General features: G+C 28.3%; 4 protein-coding genes across 4 annotated transcripts; 2 read left to right on the top strand and 2 right to left on the bottom strand.

Annotated features, from left to right (window-relative positions):
• Positions 1 to 5,636: 5,636 nt before the first annotated feature.
• On the top strand, positions 5,637 to 11,643 carry LOC119668873 (breast cancer anti-estrogen resistance protein 1-like). The gene is made up of 3 exons (XM_038078544.1): positions 5,637 to 5,756; positions 9,362 to 10,131; positions 10,307 to 11,643. The coding sequence occupies exons 2-3, from the start codon at positions 9,518 to 9,520 to the stop codon at positions 11,391 to 11,393; spliced, it is 1,701 nt and encodes a 566-aa protein (XP_037934472.1). The 5' UTR covers positions 5,637 to 5,756; positions 9,362 to 9,517; the 3' UTR covers positions 11,394 to 11,643.
• Positions 11,644 to 14,208: 2,565 nt separating this feature from the next.
• Positions 14,209 to 15,526, top strand: LOC119669217. Its single transcript, XM_038079038.1, has 3 exons — positions 14,209 to 14,363; positions 14,432 to 14,858; positions 14,914 to 15,526. The coding sequence occupies exons 1-3, from the start codon at positions 14,302 to 14,304 to the stop codon at positions 15,418 to 15,420; spliced, it is 996 nt and encodes a 331-aa protein (XP_037934966.1). The 5' UTR covers positions 14,209 to 14,301; the 3' UTR covers positions 15,421 to 15,526.
• Positions 15,527 to 15,720: 194 nt separating this feature from the next.
• Positions 15,721 to 16,303, bottom strand: LOC119669219 (dual specificity protein phosphatase 19-like). Its single transcript, XM_038079041.1, has one exon. It carries the CDS (start codon positions 16,053 to 16,055, stop codon positions 15,741 to 15,743), a length of 315 nt encoding a protein of 104 aa, XP_037934969.1. The 5' UTR covers positions 16,056 to 16,303; the 3' UTR covers positions 15,721 to 15,740.
• LOC119669218 (tRNA pseudouridine synthase-like 1) lies at positions 16,284 to 17,712 on the bottom strand. Its single transcript, XM_038079039.1, has 5 exons — positions 17,504 to 17,712; positions 17,313 to 17,441; positions 16,938 to 17,252; positions 16,623 to 16,881; positions 16,284 to 16,539 (listed from the first exon to the last, which is right to left on the bottom strand). The coding sequence occupies exons 1-5, from the start codon at positions 17,548 to 17,550 to the stop codon at positions 16,303 to 16,305; spliced, it is 987 nt and encodes a 328-aa protein (XP_037934967.1). The 5' UTR covers positions 17,551 to 17,712; the 3' UTR covers positions 16,284 to 16,302.

Here is a 17,712-nt window from a genome sequence, read left to right as displayed (position 1 = left end):
TAAAAAAGACAATACCATTACCATAGAGGCGACTACATTGCGAACTAAAGTGCTCTATAAAAAATCAAATTTATACTTGTAGTAATTTTTAACGTAATGATAAAAACATTAATTCTAATTTAAAGCATAACGCATTGAAATCCTTTATATTAGATACATAAACTGATATCGGTTTAGTGTTGCACACTACAATTAACAGTCTTTACCATGGTGTTCACCATAAGCATTGCTTTAATATACCGTATGATATCTGAAGCCGCGGTGATGGTTATCTGTGGCACTTCATAGCTATAGATTTAGCCAAAGAAAGGAAAATAAGGTGACAAATGGCAACACCCAACCTATCATTGCGTTGTATGATCTAGAGGTTAAATGATAGATCCAAAAACTGTGGCAACAAATATGGAATGCAGAAACATAAGTAAGATCGACAGTGAGATCGATCCCATATGTAGCGGAATGGTCAAATAGGAAAACTGACGAAGTAAATTATTATCTAACTCAATTCCTTTCTGGTTATTGTTATTTTCAAAAACACTTTTTTCACATTTGCATCGTAATCACAATGTAATTATGTTTTATCATTTTATAATTGTAATATGATATTACCTAAAATGATCACGTATAAATTTAGGAGTAGCTCTTCTTTATCTAAGTTATTGTTGTCACACATATTTAATATTATATAATATGTATATAAGAGTTTTGTTTAAAGAATTCAAAAACGAAAACATTTATCCTAATCAACATAACAAAAACATACGTGAAAATATGTTGAAATTCTCAATCTTTCATTTATTAAAAGAAAAACCTTAAAATTCCAAACAGCACATTTTGTCTTTTTATCTGATCACTACTGGTCTTCTAAATGTAACAGACATGCCAAAACTATGAAAAGGTGAAATTCCAAAACCATTTACATTTTTACCTGCCAAGAATGGAAATTCAGAAAACCATTTATAAAAATTTTCTATATTTTCAGTGCTGCATAAATTGTATAAAAAATGCATTTCTATTATTGCAAAAAAAAAGTAATGAACTTTTTATAATCTGCCGCGCTTAAATCAAAAAACTATTTTCATTTCAATTTTTAATTATAAAATAATATTTAGATTCCGTTGGATTTTTTTATAAAGTGTGGGTGTGGAAAGTTCCTTTTAGCCTCATTGGCTTCCTTTCGACCGGAAATGATAAAACTATTGTTCAAAACGTAATAACCATTAAAACTATGGTAAACTTAAATGCCCTCAATATATTTTGAGTTTAGATTGCTAGAAATGCCACATACCCGCACCCAACATTAATTTTCACTATATTTTTAACCCAAATATGTCATAAAACTTTAGCATGAAAACGTTTTACTTTAACGTCAGAAATAGGCCACATCACTCATATAAATATGTGTGATATGTACTATGCACGGGATATACTTTAATTGTTATATATTTTATCAACTAAAAGTGAAAACAGTAACTCAGCATAATTTTTTCATTCACACAAATGCTGACGATTTTTAGCTTTACTGATAAACGTCATCAAGTTGCATTTGCCGGTCGAGCTGACTAATTTATTAAAATAAATATAGTCATAGTTTGTTATATTATTAAACATTTCCTTTTTAAATTAGTTCTTAAAATAAACCATGAATTGCTTAATATAATATTAAAATCGTTTAAAAAACTTTTTCATATACGTCTCGTACCTATGTATATGCTATAACAAATTTATATATTAAAGTATGCAAAAATGATGTAGTATTGTCACGTCATTATTAATTTTTATATAAAACAATATTTTAAAAAACTCTTACTGGTGTGAGTATTATAAAAACTCCCAGAACATTGTCTTCAGAATGTGTCCATTGCTATAACCGTCAATGACTCAATCTACAATTTAATTCTTAGTTTGTTAATTCTATATTAAATGTATCATCTAATTGGAGTTTAAACTTGAACCTCAGTAGCAAGTACAATGTGGTGTTGTCACGTCATTAATAATTTTTAATAAAACATTATTTTAAAAAAACTCTTACTGGTGTGAGTATTATAAAAACTCCCAGAATATTGTCTCCAGAATGTCTCCATTGCTATAACCGTCAGTGACTAATCTACAATTTAATTCTTAGTTTGTTAATTCTATATTAAATGTATCATCTAATTGGGGTTTGAGCTTGAACCTCAGTAACAATGATCAGAGTTGCTATATATATAAAAACTTATTTATTGTATAATATATATTTTATACTATGAGGTAGATTATTATAATACATTTATTTTGTATATTTATTAGTGTTGGTAACTAATCTGAAATTATTATGAGAAGCTAGTGATTGTATCTCCCATTTTTTGCTAAATAGCTTCATTGGTTCTTCATAAGGTTCTTTATCAACGATTAGGTTACAAATACTTTTATAACGTAGTTTTTTATTTTACATAGCTTATTTACTTAATTGACATTTTCTTGAATTTTATCTTGCTCAACATTCTCCATCTATCGTATTTATGATTTGCGTGCTGACACCAATTAGAAATATCCATCTTTGACAGATTACACACTCCATCTTCCTTGATTTCTCTTAGTTAGTATTGTTTCGAATGCTTACCTGTTGGATCTTTCATCGCTTGACTGCTCGTCGTCTTATCGAAAGCGATATTTCGCATTAAAGCTTTTTCAAAGAATTTTTATTTTGAAACTTTCTCAATTTCGGTAATAGTTGTTCTTAATAGTCTCTTACATTAAATTTCTTGTAAATAAACAAGAATCCCACCGTTTGCAATGTATAAAAACTCATCAAAATTATAATATGGTGATTCCCTTGCTTCCATATTATTTTTGAAACAAAATAAAATGATCATGATCATCATATATAATCACAAAATAATTTATTTTAAGTGCTATTTAGGTTAGGTGGTTCAATCTTCTGGGGGCCTTCTTTTTTGAGGATCTTGGCGAACTTCGAGACTTCCCTCTAAATAGCATTATAAGCTTTGTCAAAGGTTCTAGATGGTTTTAACCCTTGGGTTTTCAGCAATACCTAAATGCTAAGTACCTAATTTAGCTAACAATCCTCTAATGTTAAAGTAAATAGAACCCAACTACTAAGTTCAAACTGCTTCAATTACAATATTTCGGATATTTTTTTAACCATTCACAAAGGATCCTAAAATTTTGTGTAATGCTGAAATATATTTTTTACTTTTAAAAATATATTGCGTACTTTAATTTAAGTGATCAATTACCGTACTAATAACCCTACTTATAATAAACAGAAATAGCAAGGAAACCATATCAAATTACATCAGTAATAAAATTGAATTTTACCAAAATTTGAACCACAAAATTGGTTTTATTTGTACAAAAAATAAATTTTGACTCTTCCAAAAATCCATTAAGCAATCGCATCCTGCTGTGCAAATTGAAATTACGTCAAACAGTTTTCTTCAAAAAGGATGTTAAGAGGAGAAAAGAGGATCACTTTCAAATACATACCGTGCTAGTAATATCGGCAGATGTTAATAAAAATCAAAATGCGAGTTTTAACTGATAACAAAAGATAAAAATTACAGCATCAAATGAAAAAAATGTAAAAACATAGAAATACAGCGGAACTGTTGATAACAATAGTTTACTTGCAAACCTTTTTGTAAAATTTATTTACTTTTTTCAGCAAATGCCGACTTTATACATATTACCAATAAAGGACAAACATTCATTCCTCATTGGTAATGTCGCGCGTTATAAATAATTATATTGGCACCCAATGTCCTAATGATGTTTATTGTATTTTATTTCATCCTTCCTTTACAGATGTCGCCATTATATTGACTCTTAATTTGTTTGCTTTTCCAAAATGAGTAAAAAAGGAGTTGAAATATTGTCCTATATTTGCTTGACTCATGTTACGCATCAATGGGTACTTCACGATTGTTATTGAGTTTGAGTAGTCATAGGTATTACTAAAAGGCAGGGGAATTTGACTGTCTCAGTAAAGCTGCAATAGTACAATTCACTGTGTTTGATAATTGAAGGGTTTGCTTAATTATTATTTTAGGAGCATATACAAAAAAAAATTTGGGCTGCAAAATAGATATAAAGTTAGGGTTATCGAATTTAGGTACGTATACCACCTGAAAATATTATACAGACGTCACTTTGTACCTTCTAGTGCAATCTGAAAGTTTTTATACTAAAGTAATTTCTACTTTGTATAAGTGGGGTCTATTTTTAAAAAGCGATATTCTAGTAAGCTAGATCCTGTTTTGATATACAGTCAACATCTCATAAAACTTGTGGAAATATAGTTGACTTATTGCTTCTAAAATGTCTTTCAAAAAGTTAAGTTAAGAATAAGTTTTTTGTATGGCTTCTACATCTAACATAGAAAATGATTTTCTTTTATTATTAAATTCGTTCTTCCGAAAATTAAAAGTACAGAAGATGCCAAATCAAGTGAATACGCGAATTGCTCGACCTTACCGAAGTGTTTAATTGCCAATATATAAAATTATTTGAAAGTAAAAAGGAGTAAGCCCATAATAAGGGTTCTGAAAAAATAAATAATAGACTTTAACTATTTTTCTGAAAAATAATATATAAGAACGTAATTTTCTTAGAAAAGTTTCTACCATAAGCTAAGAGTTATTATTTTTATTGGAAAATTTTGTTCTATATTTGTCAGCAGAATGTAATTTTACATATAATCTGTATTACCCATTTTATTCATCTAGAAATTATAATCGTTAGTGTTATTATTATTTAATACTGAATTTATTTCGACATTAGTGCAATTTAAAGTTGAACTATAAATCAAAATTATCTATTTATTACAATAATAATTTTAATATAGCTTAATCTGTAATTTTAATTTCAATATATATAATTATAGTAACAAAACACAAAAAAGAACCACCTAACCACCTAAAATGTCAGTAACCCTAATCTAATTTTTTTCTTTTTTTTTTTGTTATTTAAGAGCTACTTCAAATGCTTAGAACAAAAAGGCATTTTTTAATATTAATTACTACTTCCTGAAAAACGTGACTTTATAGAAATTGTTGTATCAACACAAAAACAATTGTAATATGAAAAGGCGAAACTACCTTGGCCCTGACATGCCGTGCACTCGCACAATGAAGGCTAAAAGCAAAACATGTCCTTTCGTTTGTTTACATCTCAAGTGTTACAGATGCCATCTGGCGTGCAAAATTATATACTTCATGTGCATGCGCATAGCATTATCCTGTTGTTTGTTCTATTCCAATGGGATAAATTCTACTATTTGCTTGTTTTCTTGCCTTTCTACACACACACATATATATATATATATGTGTATAATTCTTACTCCACAAACATGGACTAAATACTTTTCCAATAGGAATGCTACTAATTTTTTATTGTACTCAAGTTCAGTAGCATTTTTGTATTCCATAAATCTGGTAGTCGGACGGTGTATTTTTACATCCCGTATTTATTGTTCATAATGCGTATATTTATTAATATATAAATAAAATTTTTGAATTAATTGGAGTTATATTTGTTATTTATGAATAAAATTTTTTAGTATATAAAAATGTTATAATTTATTGTTTTTATACAATTTAAGCAATAGTGAAAAAAAACCAATACTGACTCCACGCCTAACTTCACTCGTAGAGCCAGAACAATGCAAATCAAAGTAAAAAATCAATAATGTTTATAATATTTTGTTGCTAGAATAGTGTAGTCTGGCAGACTGCGGAAGTGCTGCTAGAGTTAAGGTGAGTGTAGTAGGAACTTAGTAAAAAAAAAGAAAATCAAAACAGTAGAATAGTAAATATTGTTGCACATGTGTGCAGAGTATACACCCATTGAATACAAATATACAAACTTAAAGGAGTAAGTGGAAAAACTGTAATGTATTTTATTAAATTCTTATATATTTATAAAAAATAGATAAATGCTTTTTTAATTTTAGTTGAATATTTATTAAAATATTTAAAATATTCGATAAAGTTAAAAGTTGAATATTTAAAAAAATATTTATACTAAAACAACTTGATATTAATAAAGTTTGTGAGTTCATTTTATTTTTTTCAATTTTTCAATCTTCAATGAAAAACTTTTTTATCACTCTATAGTATTTAAAAACTTATTTAATTTAAAATTTTTAAATAATATATAATATCCTTTACACTTCATATGAAAAAAGACTATAATATCATGATGTGTGTAATAAAATTGTAATGAGTCAACAAATGAACTACTATGGCCATGTGCGAATTCAAGTAAATTGAAGTAAAGTAAATTGAAATTTGCTAGGGACAATTTGCACTGCACTTATATAAATATTTATTTATTTATTTATTGCACTTATTTATTATTTTTGGTTAAAAGTTTTCAAATTTGTTTATTTATTTATTAAATATCTTATAAAATTTCACCTAATTTTTGTCTAATTTACCCTACTCGAAATTCTGGTAAATACCAACATTCGCTGCCATATCGACATAATTTACTATTTCCATCAATTTACCATTAATTTACTCGAACTCGCACACGACCGTGTGTATACTATGTAAAGAAAAATAATACAAATAATATTGTATATTGTACTTTCTTCATATATATGTATGTATATATAAAGGTGTATAATAAATTCAGTTAATTATGCAGAGTTATTAAGGTCGTGTGCGAGTTAGGCTAAGTTGATGCTAAACCAAATGGGAGATTTTGTGGGTTTTTTTGCACTGCACACATTTTGCCATTTATCAACACGTATCGACACATCAATACATTATCGACACAACTTAGAATTTCCCTCATTTAGAACGCAACTTAGCCTAACTCGCACACGTCCTAAATTACGTATATGATTGCATTGAAATCATATATTTAAAAAAAAATTGTTTTTTATTGTATTTAATTTATATTATATTTAATTTATATTTTATTTAATTTATATTTTATTTAATTTATAATTTATTTAAATTATATTTTATTTATATATTTTTATTTGTTTGAAAATATGTTACATACTTTGCAATTTTAACAAGAATGAAAGCACTAATATATAATATATACTAAAATATTGTTTCTTATTTTATTTAATTTATATATTTTTTTTTTTTTGAATATTTTTATTTATTTAAAAATTTGTAACATTTTCAATTTCAAGAAGAATAAAAGCATAACATAAGAAATTAATATAAAACAATATATTCAGTACTTACCGACATGTTTCAACTGTGCAACATTCTATATATATGCCAACACCGTTAAATTATAAGAATCGTTATATTTTTTCTTATTTTATATATGTTATATATATATATATATGTGTGTGTGTGTATACAATACACATTACACATATTTCATACATGAAGAAAACAAAAAACAACAAATAAACGCAAGGCTTGACGAATTATTAAAATCGTTTAGGGAAGAAAGAATACAAATATGGCGAACACTTGAAGGAGATTTTATTAAAAAGAAATACTATATGAAATATTTTAAATGATTTCTTTCATTAATCAATTTTATAAATCATGAACTAACAATTTTAACACTAACACTATTTAACACTTTATATACATAAAATTATACATTTTATTTTATTTATGGCTATTAGTGAACACAAACTTTTATTTAACAAATCGAATAACACTTGCTTAAAATTTTTGTTTCAAAAAGCCGAATACTATTAACAAAAAAAAACGAATTATATATTCAATATTAATAAATAGCACTTCAAACTTTTAAAGTTTAACGGAAGTTTTTGTTCCTTATCAGTTGTAATTTCACAAATAACGGCCAAAAAATGATGATCTTTCAAATTTTGTCTGACACATATTATTTTTATTGCATAGTTGTATTTTTGTAATAAAAATATTAACAATAATAAGTAAACTTTTGTTGCGTACTATACCTTAATACTATTAACGAGAAAGCTTTTTTAATAATTTAGCATATCACTAATAAAATGTTATATATTAATTTTTTTAAATAAATCATTAATACAACAAATTTATTAAAAAATTGTATATATTAGTATTAACAATTCCATACGAGCATGTAATTGTTATGAATGAAATTGTTAAATATTAAGCACAGGATATTTAAATGTTGCTTTAACTCATAGTCGTTTAAATAATAAATGATACAAGTGAAAGCGGATTATATAATTTTTCTAGATTCTAAATACTAAACCAACGTTTAAGTATGCTAAATTTTTTTATTTCAAGTTGGCCAAGATAAAAGAAAAATAATGTTCTATTTGTATTTACAATTGTTTTTCAACTTTAGCACAACTTTAGCACTTTTCATGGACTTTTATAATTGTATTTTTTGTAATATTTAAACAGATATAAAAAATTTACATGATTGTGAAATGTTATTGTACTTGAAACATTTATAACTCAGTATTCGTTAACTCGATAAATCAATTATTTTTTTCAAAAACAAATTATACATAAAACTAGATAAAGTACAGAATTAACGACTTCGATCTAAATAACTTAACTATTATATTTTCTTGTATTTTAAAATATTATTATGTTACCAGTAAAAGTATTAACAGAAGTTCTTTTTTTTGATAATAAATTTGAAAACTTGAATAGATTTATAATTATGACATTACTTTGTAATATTCTATATATTGCCAATCTTGCTGCACAAAATAAAAATTTATTACTATAATATTAATTTATTGGATCATGCTTCAATTACAGTATAAGAATTTAATTAAATTTGATTATTAGAAAACAAAACCCCTTTTCATTCCACCTTTTCAAATCCACCTTTTCATTATAATACCAATGTCAGCACAAAATTTTCTTAAAAATATTTACACTTACTATCCATGTTGTAACTAACCACATACTAAATAAACCACCTGTGTTCAACACCTTCTGAAGTAATACTTTACGGTGCTACTTTCCATGAGCTACTTTCCGTCCGTACATGAGGGCATGTTTTTAGTGACTTAAAGTTCTGGACTGACTTAGGCTTTTGATGGTTTTGTGTCTTCGATAAAAAAAAGACTCGTGTTCAACAAAAATTAACTTCAGATTGTTTAAATTATAAACATATATTTGATACTGTAAAATCTTCATCATAGCTATCGACTGATATAGAAGGGTAGAATACTGAATTTACATTTTGTAATAAATTAAAAAAAAAATATCCGGGAAGCTACAAAGCTTATCAAAGAATATAGAAGTTATAGTCTTACATTTATTCGTATATTCACGAGCCTTCAGGTCTTCCTTTATAGATATCTGAATTGATGATAAAATATAAACTAGAATTTTTAAAACGAAATAATTAAATTAATACAAATTAGCATTTAAAAATATATTAATTACCTTCATTATTTCCATTTTAGGTTATCACCCCACAGCGACACGGTGATGTTTACATATATAATTTCTCAGCAGCAGCGTATCCGCTACAACAGCAACAAAATCATTCACTACCTCCACAAACAAACCAACAACAGCAACAAATTTACAGTAATCAAAATATTTACCAAAATCTAATTATGTCCTCTCCAGCAACAAATGGTAGCAATGAATTTGAAACCTATGATATACCAAAGCCAGCAACACCAGTTAATTATGATTGTCCACGAAATGTTGGCCGCGCGCCGGGCTTATCACATTTACGATATGATTTGATGTCTTTAAGCCTTAAAGGACGTTGTGCCACACCCATACAAGAAGAGTCATATGATGTGCCAAGGCCATTAAATACAATATTACAACATCAGAACACATTAACACCTAGCAGCTCCAATTCATCACTTCTAACTAGCGATTCATTAAGTTTATCATTCTCTTCATCTAATCGCTCATCTTTAGCGAATATGCCAGATTATGATGTACCACGTCGTAATCCAATGCCTGTACGTGGTGTACATCAGCTAACTTTAGCACAACAACAACAGCAGCAACAACTAAAACAACAACAAAATCTGAATGGAAATTGTATGACCTATGATTTTCCATTACCAACAACGCAGTTAACACCAGTACAGGAAAAACCTGTAAATAATGCAGCTACAACTTTTATTACCAAAGAACTTCCATTAGAATTGTCATCAGCGCTGGAAACGTTAGCAAAATTTCAATCAGAAGCAACAGGAGCAATAACAAGGTAAATATGAAAGTATACTGAATTAAATTAAGAAAGGACAGTGACACAACAACAAGATACATTGTTAAGCCGGTTTTCGAGTACGTAATTTGTTGTTGTTCAGTGACCTAACTAAATGAAATCGACTATATAATAAATTTAATTTAATAATGCTCACATAAATATATATTTTTAGATTATTATCGTTTGTCTCTCCAAGTTGGCGCTTACATGAGAAGTTAGAACCTGTTATAATAGAGGTCGAATTAGCAGCTGTGCGTCTACGCACGGCTTTACATGATCTCACTGAATTCGGTGAAGGTGCTCTGGGTAATGCTACTCGTTCTGAGGATCGTAACTTAGCTCTAAAACTGCGACCACTAGTAAGAGCACTACGAGATGCAAACAAATTAGTACACGAATCGACTGATGCTGTCGTTGCACAAGGTGGTTGGACAATTGACAACTTAGCACGCAATGATGAGAAATCAATTTCTAGACCACCGGATAGTCTCGATCAATTAATTGCATGTGCACAAACTTTAACTGAAGATGTACGCCAAACCACATCCTTCATACAAGGTAACGCTTCACTGCTTTTCAAACGCAATATTCCTCAAGCTGTCGACACCATTGATGGTAGCTGCACACCCACAACAAATACCAATAAGACAAATAGTGGGGAATGGTTGGAAGATTATGATTATGTCTCTTTTGAATCAAAGGATGCAGCGGCTAAAAAGAATTCAGAACTACGTGAAGTTATAGCACCAAATTTAAAGAAAAATTTCGATACAGTTATTAAGGCAGCCGAAGTAAATGCTATGGCGGCAGCAACAAATTCTTTGCCAAATAGCAAAAAAGACGAACTAACTGATAAAGATAAGATGTTAGTACGTTATTATGCCGTGCAGATCTCCACACATATGGGTAATTTACGACAAGCGATTGATTCATTTCTGGAAACAGTAGAAAAAAATCAACCACCAAAATTCTTTATAGCCTATGGAAAATTTGTCGTTTTTAGTGCACATAACTTGGTGACCATTGGTGACATCGTAACGCGGAATGTCTCTAAAGTGGAGTTACGTGATAAAATACATCGTTGTACAAATGCGCTATGCGATGCACTGAAGATTTGTGTCAATAAATCGAAGAAAGCTGCTGCACATTTTCCAAGTGTTACGGCGGTACAAGAAATGGTGGATTCTGTAGTGGACATCAGTCATTTAGCAGCTGATCTAAAAACAGCAATGTTACATACAGTATCTCTGACTGTTTAAAACCAAAGTACTATTATATGAGCCAGGTAATAATGAGAAGAGGAAAGGAAAAGAGCAAGAGGCAATAAATATGCCAAATATAGGCTAAGCGCTTAATTGTACTCGGATATAGGAAAAGATTTTATTTTAACATGGGCTTCAAAAGTCTTCCATGCAAAATTGATAAGTATTCAGAAACAAAAGATTTTGTAGTTTTTTAATTGACTGCTTGATATAAAACTTAATAAGCTGCAACGAAATATATTAAAACTGCAAACTTTTCCTTAAACTAAAAACAAAGAAAAAACCAACCTAAACTAAAACAACTCTAAAATATGAATTTTGTACTTTTTTATAATTAAATCAAGAAAAAAACTGGATCCAGGATGATAATCATCTTGTCAACACAGAATATTTTAACCGCATTAACGATTTCTCCAACCATTACGGTGCGCAGCGATCTATCAAATTAATAACAAAATTATAGTCCAAGATGAGAGAGTTACGTTTAAACCACACACACATTAGTTTTTAAGTTTAAGTTTATTTTGATTGTATATTATAATATATTTTTAAATAATTTTAAATGTGATAAATTAAGCAGATATCATTTTATGTATATATTTTTTGCAAACTTAAGTTATTAATTATTTTATTTAATGTATATATAATAAATTTGATTGTACGTACTCTACTTATACATAATACTAATTATTTATACATCAATATTACTAGTTATATTTACGATATACAAAAATTGAGTTTTGAAAGGAATCGTGTCCAGCAAAAATTTGAATAATATTACTACATAAGTTACAAATATCACCGAGTATTTGTACATAACTTTAGCAATTTTTATATGAGTGACACTTTTAATGAAAGTACTTAATAAGAAGTTGTTCACACGAAGACTTCAAAATATAATAGAATATCCCCTTCTATATTTTCACTCCATATTAACTGCTTAGAATAAACAACTTATGCGCGTCTTAGTGTTTATAATATATATACAGCAACTATTATATACATTACAATTATACATATGCAAGTAGACATAGTCAAATCTTAAAGATTATTATTAAATTATTTGATAATATTATTTTAAAACATGTATAATTTTTTATGTCGTAAGTCAAACGTTTATATTTAATCTGAAACGTGCATATAATAAACAGAAACTAAAGATTTATTAAATTAATTTTTTCATTTTTTTACATAAATAGCTTAATTACTCTGGAAAAGTCTCTTTCAGAAAGCAATGGAAGAAAAACTGTATGAAAAAACTGAAACAATCAGCTATATATATATACTGTTTGTAAACACTTTTTTCCGGAAAACAATTGAAAAAAACTTTATGATAAAACGAAAACAGTCAGTTTTATATATTTTGTAAGTAAAATCATATTCACACGATCAAATTTAATCGCACTCCGCAAATCTAGATTAAATCAGCATTTATACTAAAGTTTAGCTGATTTAAATCACTAATACGTTGGGATATATATTCACATAATTTCCATTTTCTTTTTTCCATATTATCACATATTTTAGTTCTAGTTAAAAAAGACTTTATAGTGTTCATTTGTGTAAAAATTTTAATTAAAATACATACGCAGTCATTTAAAAAAAAAGCCAGCAGTAAAATATAAGACTTCTATTCGTTTATTTAGTTATATAATTTACTGATTCTACATGTTTAACACTGTTTTCAAATCCATTTTATATTATATATCCTGATGAAAACACCATTAAGCAAATATTCTTATGTATTCAAAAGAGTAAAGAGTTTTACTATTATCACAATTATAATTAAATTATAATATATGGAATATATTTCAGTGAAACTTATAGTCAAAATACAATTTTTGAGCATTTAAGGTAAAAACTCCTTTTTAGTAGGGTTCCTAATATATTTAATCATTCCAAAATATCTCACTCAAAATATCTACCTACCTAAAATTATTGTTTATTGTTTAACAAACTAGAAAATGAAATGATACACGGCCAATTTTTAATATATTATCCGTGAACAAGGTAACGAGTATGTACCTATTAGTTTCTAAGGTGTTAGCTATCTTCCTATCAGTTTTTTAAGTATTAACACTTTGTTTAAGGACCTAACAGGCAACTAATTGAAATTATATTTAATTTAAATTATGACAAAATCAGTATAGACAATAGTTTAATAATAATAGGCTTTTTCGAACATAGAAATACTTTGTTATAATTCTATGTTTTCGGTTAGCAATATGAAAAATTAAAAAATTACTTAGATTTTAATGCTTAATTCGAACAAGTAAATATATTTCGTTCTATTAGAAATTTATAGAGTATATTTCAAAATAATTCTATTACTTAAAAGATTTTTCTTTATAAATATAATATGTGTTACCATAATACGCAGCTAGTTGAAATTATATTTAACTTAAATTAAGACAAAATCAGTATAAACAAGAATAATAGTTTTCATGATTTCTTCAAACATAGAAATACTTTTGTTATAATTCTATGTTTTTGGGCCAGTTTGCGATATAAAAAATTAAAAAACTACTATGGATTTTAATGCTTAATTCGAATAAGTAAATATATAAGTAAGTATATATATTTAAGAATTTATGGAGGTTATTTTAAAATATTTATATTATTTAAAGTTTTTTTTTAAATATAATATGTCTTAAAATAGTTATAGTTGTTAAATATTTTTATGTATAAAAATATTCCCTTCGCCTAATATTAAAATTTGGTTATAAATAAACGATTTGCAGTGTTACTTTCGCCTTAATTAACAAAAAAAAAATGGATTAGTTCGGCACACTTATTAATAACATTTTAAACGGATTGCATTTAGTCGCTTTCGGGCATAATTGCAGTTAATTGGAGACGTTGAGCTTAGATTTTATTTGATTGCTCCGACAGAAAAACTCATAAGATGGCCGCTTCACACAAGAAAAAAAAACATAGTCTTGAATTTTGCCCTTGGCAATCAAAATTGTAAGCACATAAATAAAAATGCAAAAATGTGCATTATATTTTTTCTTGCTTCTTCTTTATTTTTGTAGAAGAGATGTGAATCAGCGATTTGGTTACCTATTGGAAAAAGGGAAATTTGGCGACTGTGTCGTTATAGCCGGCAGACATAAAGAAAGATTCCTCTGCCATAAGTTGATTTTAGCAATAGTATCACCAAAGTTCGAAACGATATTCTATGAGGATGGATTAAGCGAAGTAGAATATGAAGATGTCAATGCAGATGTATTCAGATATGCTCTACAGCATATATATATGCAAGATGAAGTTAAGACGCCGTTTCCTTATGCCCTTGCGGGTAAATTATTCTACATGGCAATGAAATTTAAAATGGAATTTTTGCGTGTAACACTTATTCGTATTTTAAGTAATGCTCCATGGCCAGTGGAACACGTTCTAACCATTTATAATTCAGTTAAAGTTTACAGTGAAAGCCTTATGCTATCACTCTCCATAGATGTAAGTGCACCAATGTATTTAAGGTGTATGACAAATTTAATAATTTCCTTTGCAGCATATTCAAAATTACAAACTCGACTTTTTATTTCATTCAACGGTGTACAAGCAGGAAGCGGTAGTATTCAAATGCGTTATCCAGGCACTTCAACGTAGAGTGGCAGAAATTCATATATTTCAAGCGATCGAACGTTATTGTTTAGAAAATAATTTGTTCGAGGAAGAATTGGAAATAGAAGAAGGACCAGAAGGAATTGCTGACCCTGACGTAAATGTAGTCGTAAAACCTGAAGAAATATCACCAAGCACCAGCTTTATATTAAATATAAGCGGACCAGAACTATGTGGCTCAAATACGTTTCAAAATCGTAAAGCTTTAGTTAAAGATCTCTGTGACCTAATCAATTTTCGTGGAATGACTCCAACGGAATTTGCTGCTGGACCAGCCACATCCAAACTTCTGACTCCTGAAGAAAGTTTCTCCATATTAATAAGCCTTTGTAAAGAACACAACTGTAAGGATATCAATACGATTTTTAATTTTAGTGGCGCATCTATGACCTAGTACAATGTTAGGAGTATATTCAGTGCCCATTTTTTACATTAAACACACATCGTATTTGTTTATAATGAAAATTTGTCACATATATATAGTTTTTTTATGTCATACACTTATTTATTTACATCATTGTTTCGTTAAAATATAAATCAATTAATTCATGTTTGTGGTTAGTAATAAGAACTAATAATAATTTTAATACATTAATAAATTTTAATAGGGAATCTTATAAGTATACAACAAATATTTTAATATATCTATATACACATTACTTTTTATATGTTTTGGAAGGCTAATATAGCCCACTATTAAAAAAGATTATAAAACTATTCACAAAATTTTTTTAATTGTTCTAAAAACCCACTATTTGGTTGCACACAGGCACGTTTCCCTTTAACATATGCGTAGGCATCGTCAAATTTCATTTGGCAATGTTTTATTAAATATGCTATAACCACACTCGCTGAACGTGACACACCAGCATTGCAATGTACCAACACGATACCATTAGTTAGTTTCGCTTCTTTTATGTACGTAAAAGCGTCTTGCATTAATCCAGCAAAGAGATCCGTTTCAGGCAAATCCAAACAAGGCAAAAATTTTGTATGTAAATTGTCATTCATATTTTCTATAATGGGCATTTCAACGCCAATACTTAGTATATGCGTAAATTTAAACTTATTAATATTTTCAAGTGAAACAGCATCCTGTGAACCAAGATAAAGCAGATTTTCGATTATACAAGCAGGCTCCGTATCTGGTTTCGTATCCACAATGAAACCATATTTATTACTTTCAAGTTTAATTGGTGGGAGCGTTGAGTTTTTGCTTTCAACATAACGTTCACCAGTGGTTGTGGTTACAATTGTTGTTGATCTTTGCAAACTTTTACGTTTTTGTTGTATTTCCTGAAGGAAGCTCATGTCCTTTATCGTTTTCTGGAGCTTCTATATATTTATCGTTTTCATTATAATGAATTTTGCTTAAATATAAACCATAAGCTGGTGCGAGAGTAATACGTGAATCCCAGCTATGCTTTGAAGGTATAGTAAGCATTTCATATATACTTTTTTCATCAATACGCCCTACTCCTATTGCTACGAGTGCACCCACAATACGGCGTACCTAAAATATAAAGTAAAGTTTAATAGAGACTACAATTGAGTATTAATTCTGTAAAAAAATATATAATATATAATTTTATTTACCTGTTTATAAAGAAAAGATTTCCCTTTGATTTCTATATCCCAAAAGTCATATAAATCCTGTGCTAATGCAGTGTTTACACCAATAGCTAACGTTTTCCCTGGTTTTATGCTAATTTTCTCTATCCGACGTACCGTGAATCGGGGATGTCTGAAGGAAGGGTTGTCCTCTCGGTTCGTACTTGTAAAAGTGCGAAAATCATGCATTCCTTCGAACATTCGGGCTACAGAGCGACATCTTTCAATATCAAATGGGTACTTTCTAAGTATAAATTACTTTATTAACTATTACATTTTAAAAATTCAAGATGTACATACTGAATAAAATAACAACGATCGATTTCTTCAATGGGTATAAATTCTTCAAAGGCTCGATTATCTATACAATTACTACCATCCGATTTTTTTCGTAACACTGCAATACGATAAAGATAAGTGCGACCTAATGCATTATAGCGGCAGTGAAATGTATCTGGAACCCTTTCAGTTTTTATAACTCTTATTTGCAGCTTTTGTTTATGCAATGTACGATTCAATACACCTGTTATGGTCGTTGGATCGTAGGTCTTTGTACCATATTTTTGTAAATCAACATGTAAAGTTGAGTGAAGTGCATGGACACCCTTGTCTGTACTTTAATTAAATATTATGATTTTATTTAGTTATTAATATATGCAATATAATTTAACTTACCGGCTTGACAAAACTGTTTCAACCTTATTTGCGGGTCGCAGCACGTTAAGTGCTAAATCAATGCATCCTTGTACGCTTTTTACGTCAACTAATTGCTCCTCTGCTCTATTGATTGTTTTCTGTATTCCACTATTAATTGTTTTTGCGATAAATAATATGAAAGGGTAAAAAATAAATTAAAACAAGCTTACCGAAAATTTGTACCAATATATGAAATATTAAGTAGGAATCTCTGCATTATGAAAATGTGCTCTTTACGTAAACAGAGAGTAAATATCACAGCTGATGATATGGCTTACCAGTTTTCGCGATAAGAATTTGTCAAAATAACAATTTGTGTAATTGAGTATCTCATATTCAATTACATACAAACAATAACACAGTAAATTTTATATATAAA

The sequence above is a fragment of the Teleopsis dalmanni genome, chromosome 1, assembly GCF_002237135.1.
Source record: "Teleopsis dalmanni isolate 2A chromosome 1, ASM223713v2, whole genome shotgun sequence".
Taxonomy (NCBI): Eukaryota; Metazoa; Arthropoda; class Insecta; order Diptera; family Diopsidae; genus Teleopsis; species Teleopsis dalmanni.
This window is presented reverse-complemented; position numbering and strand designations above follow the sequence as displayed.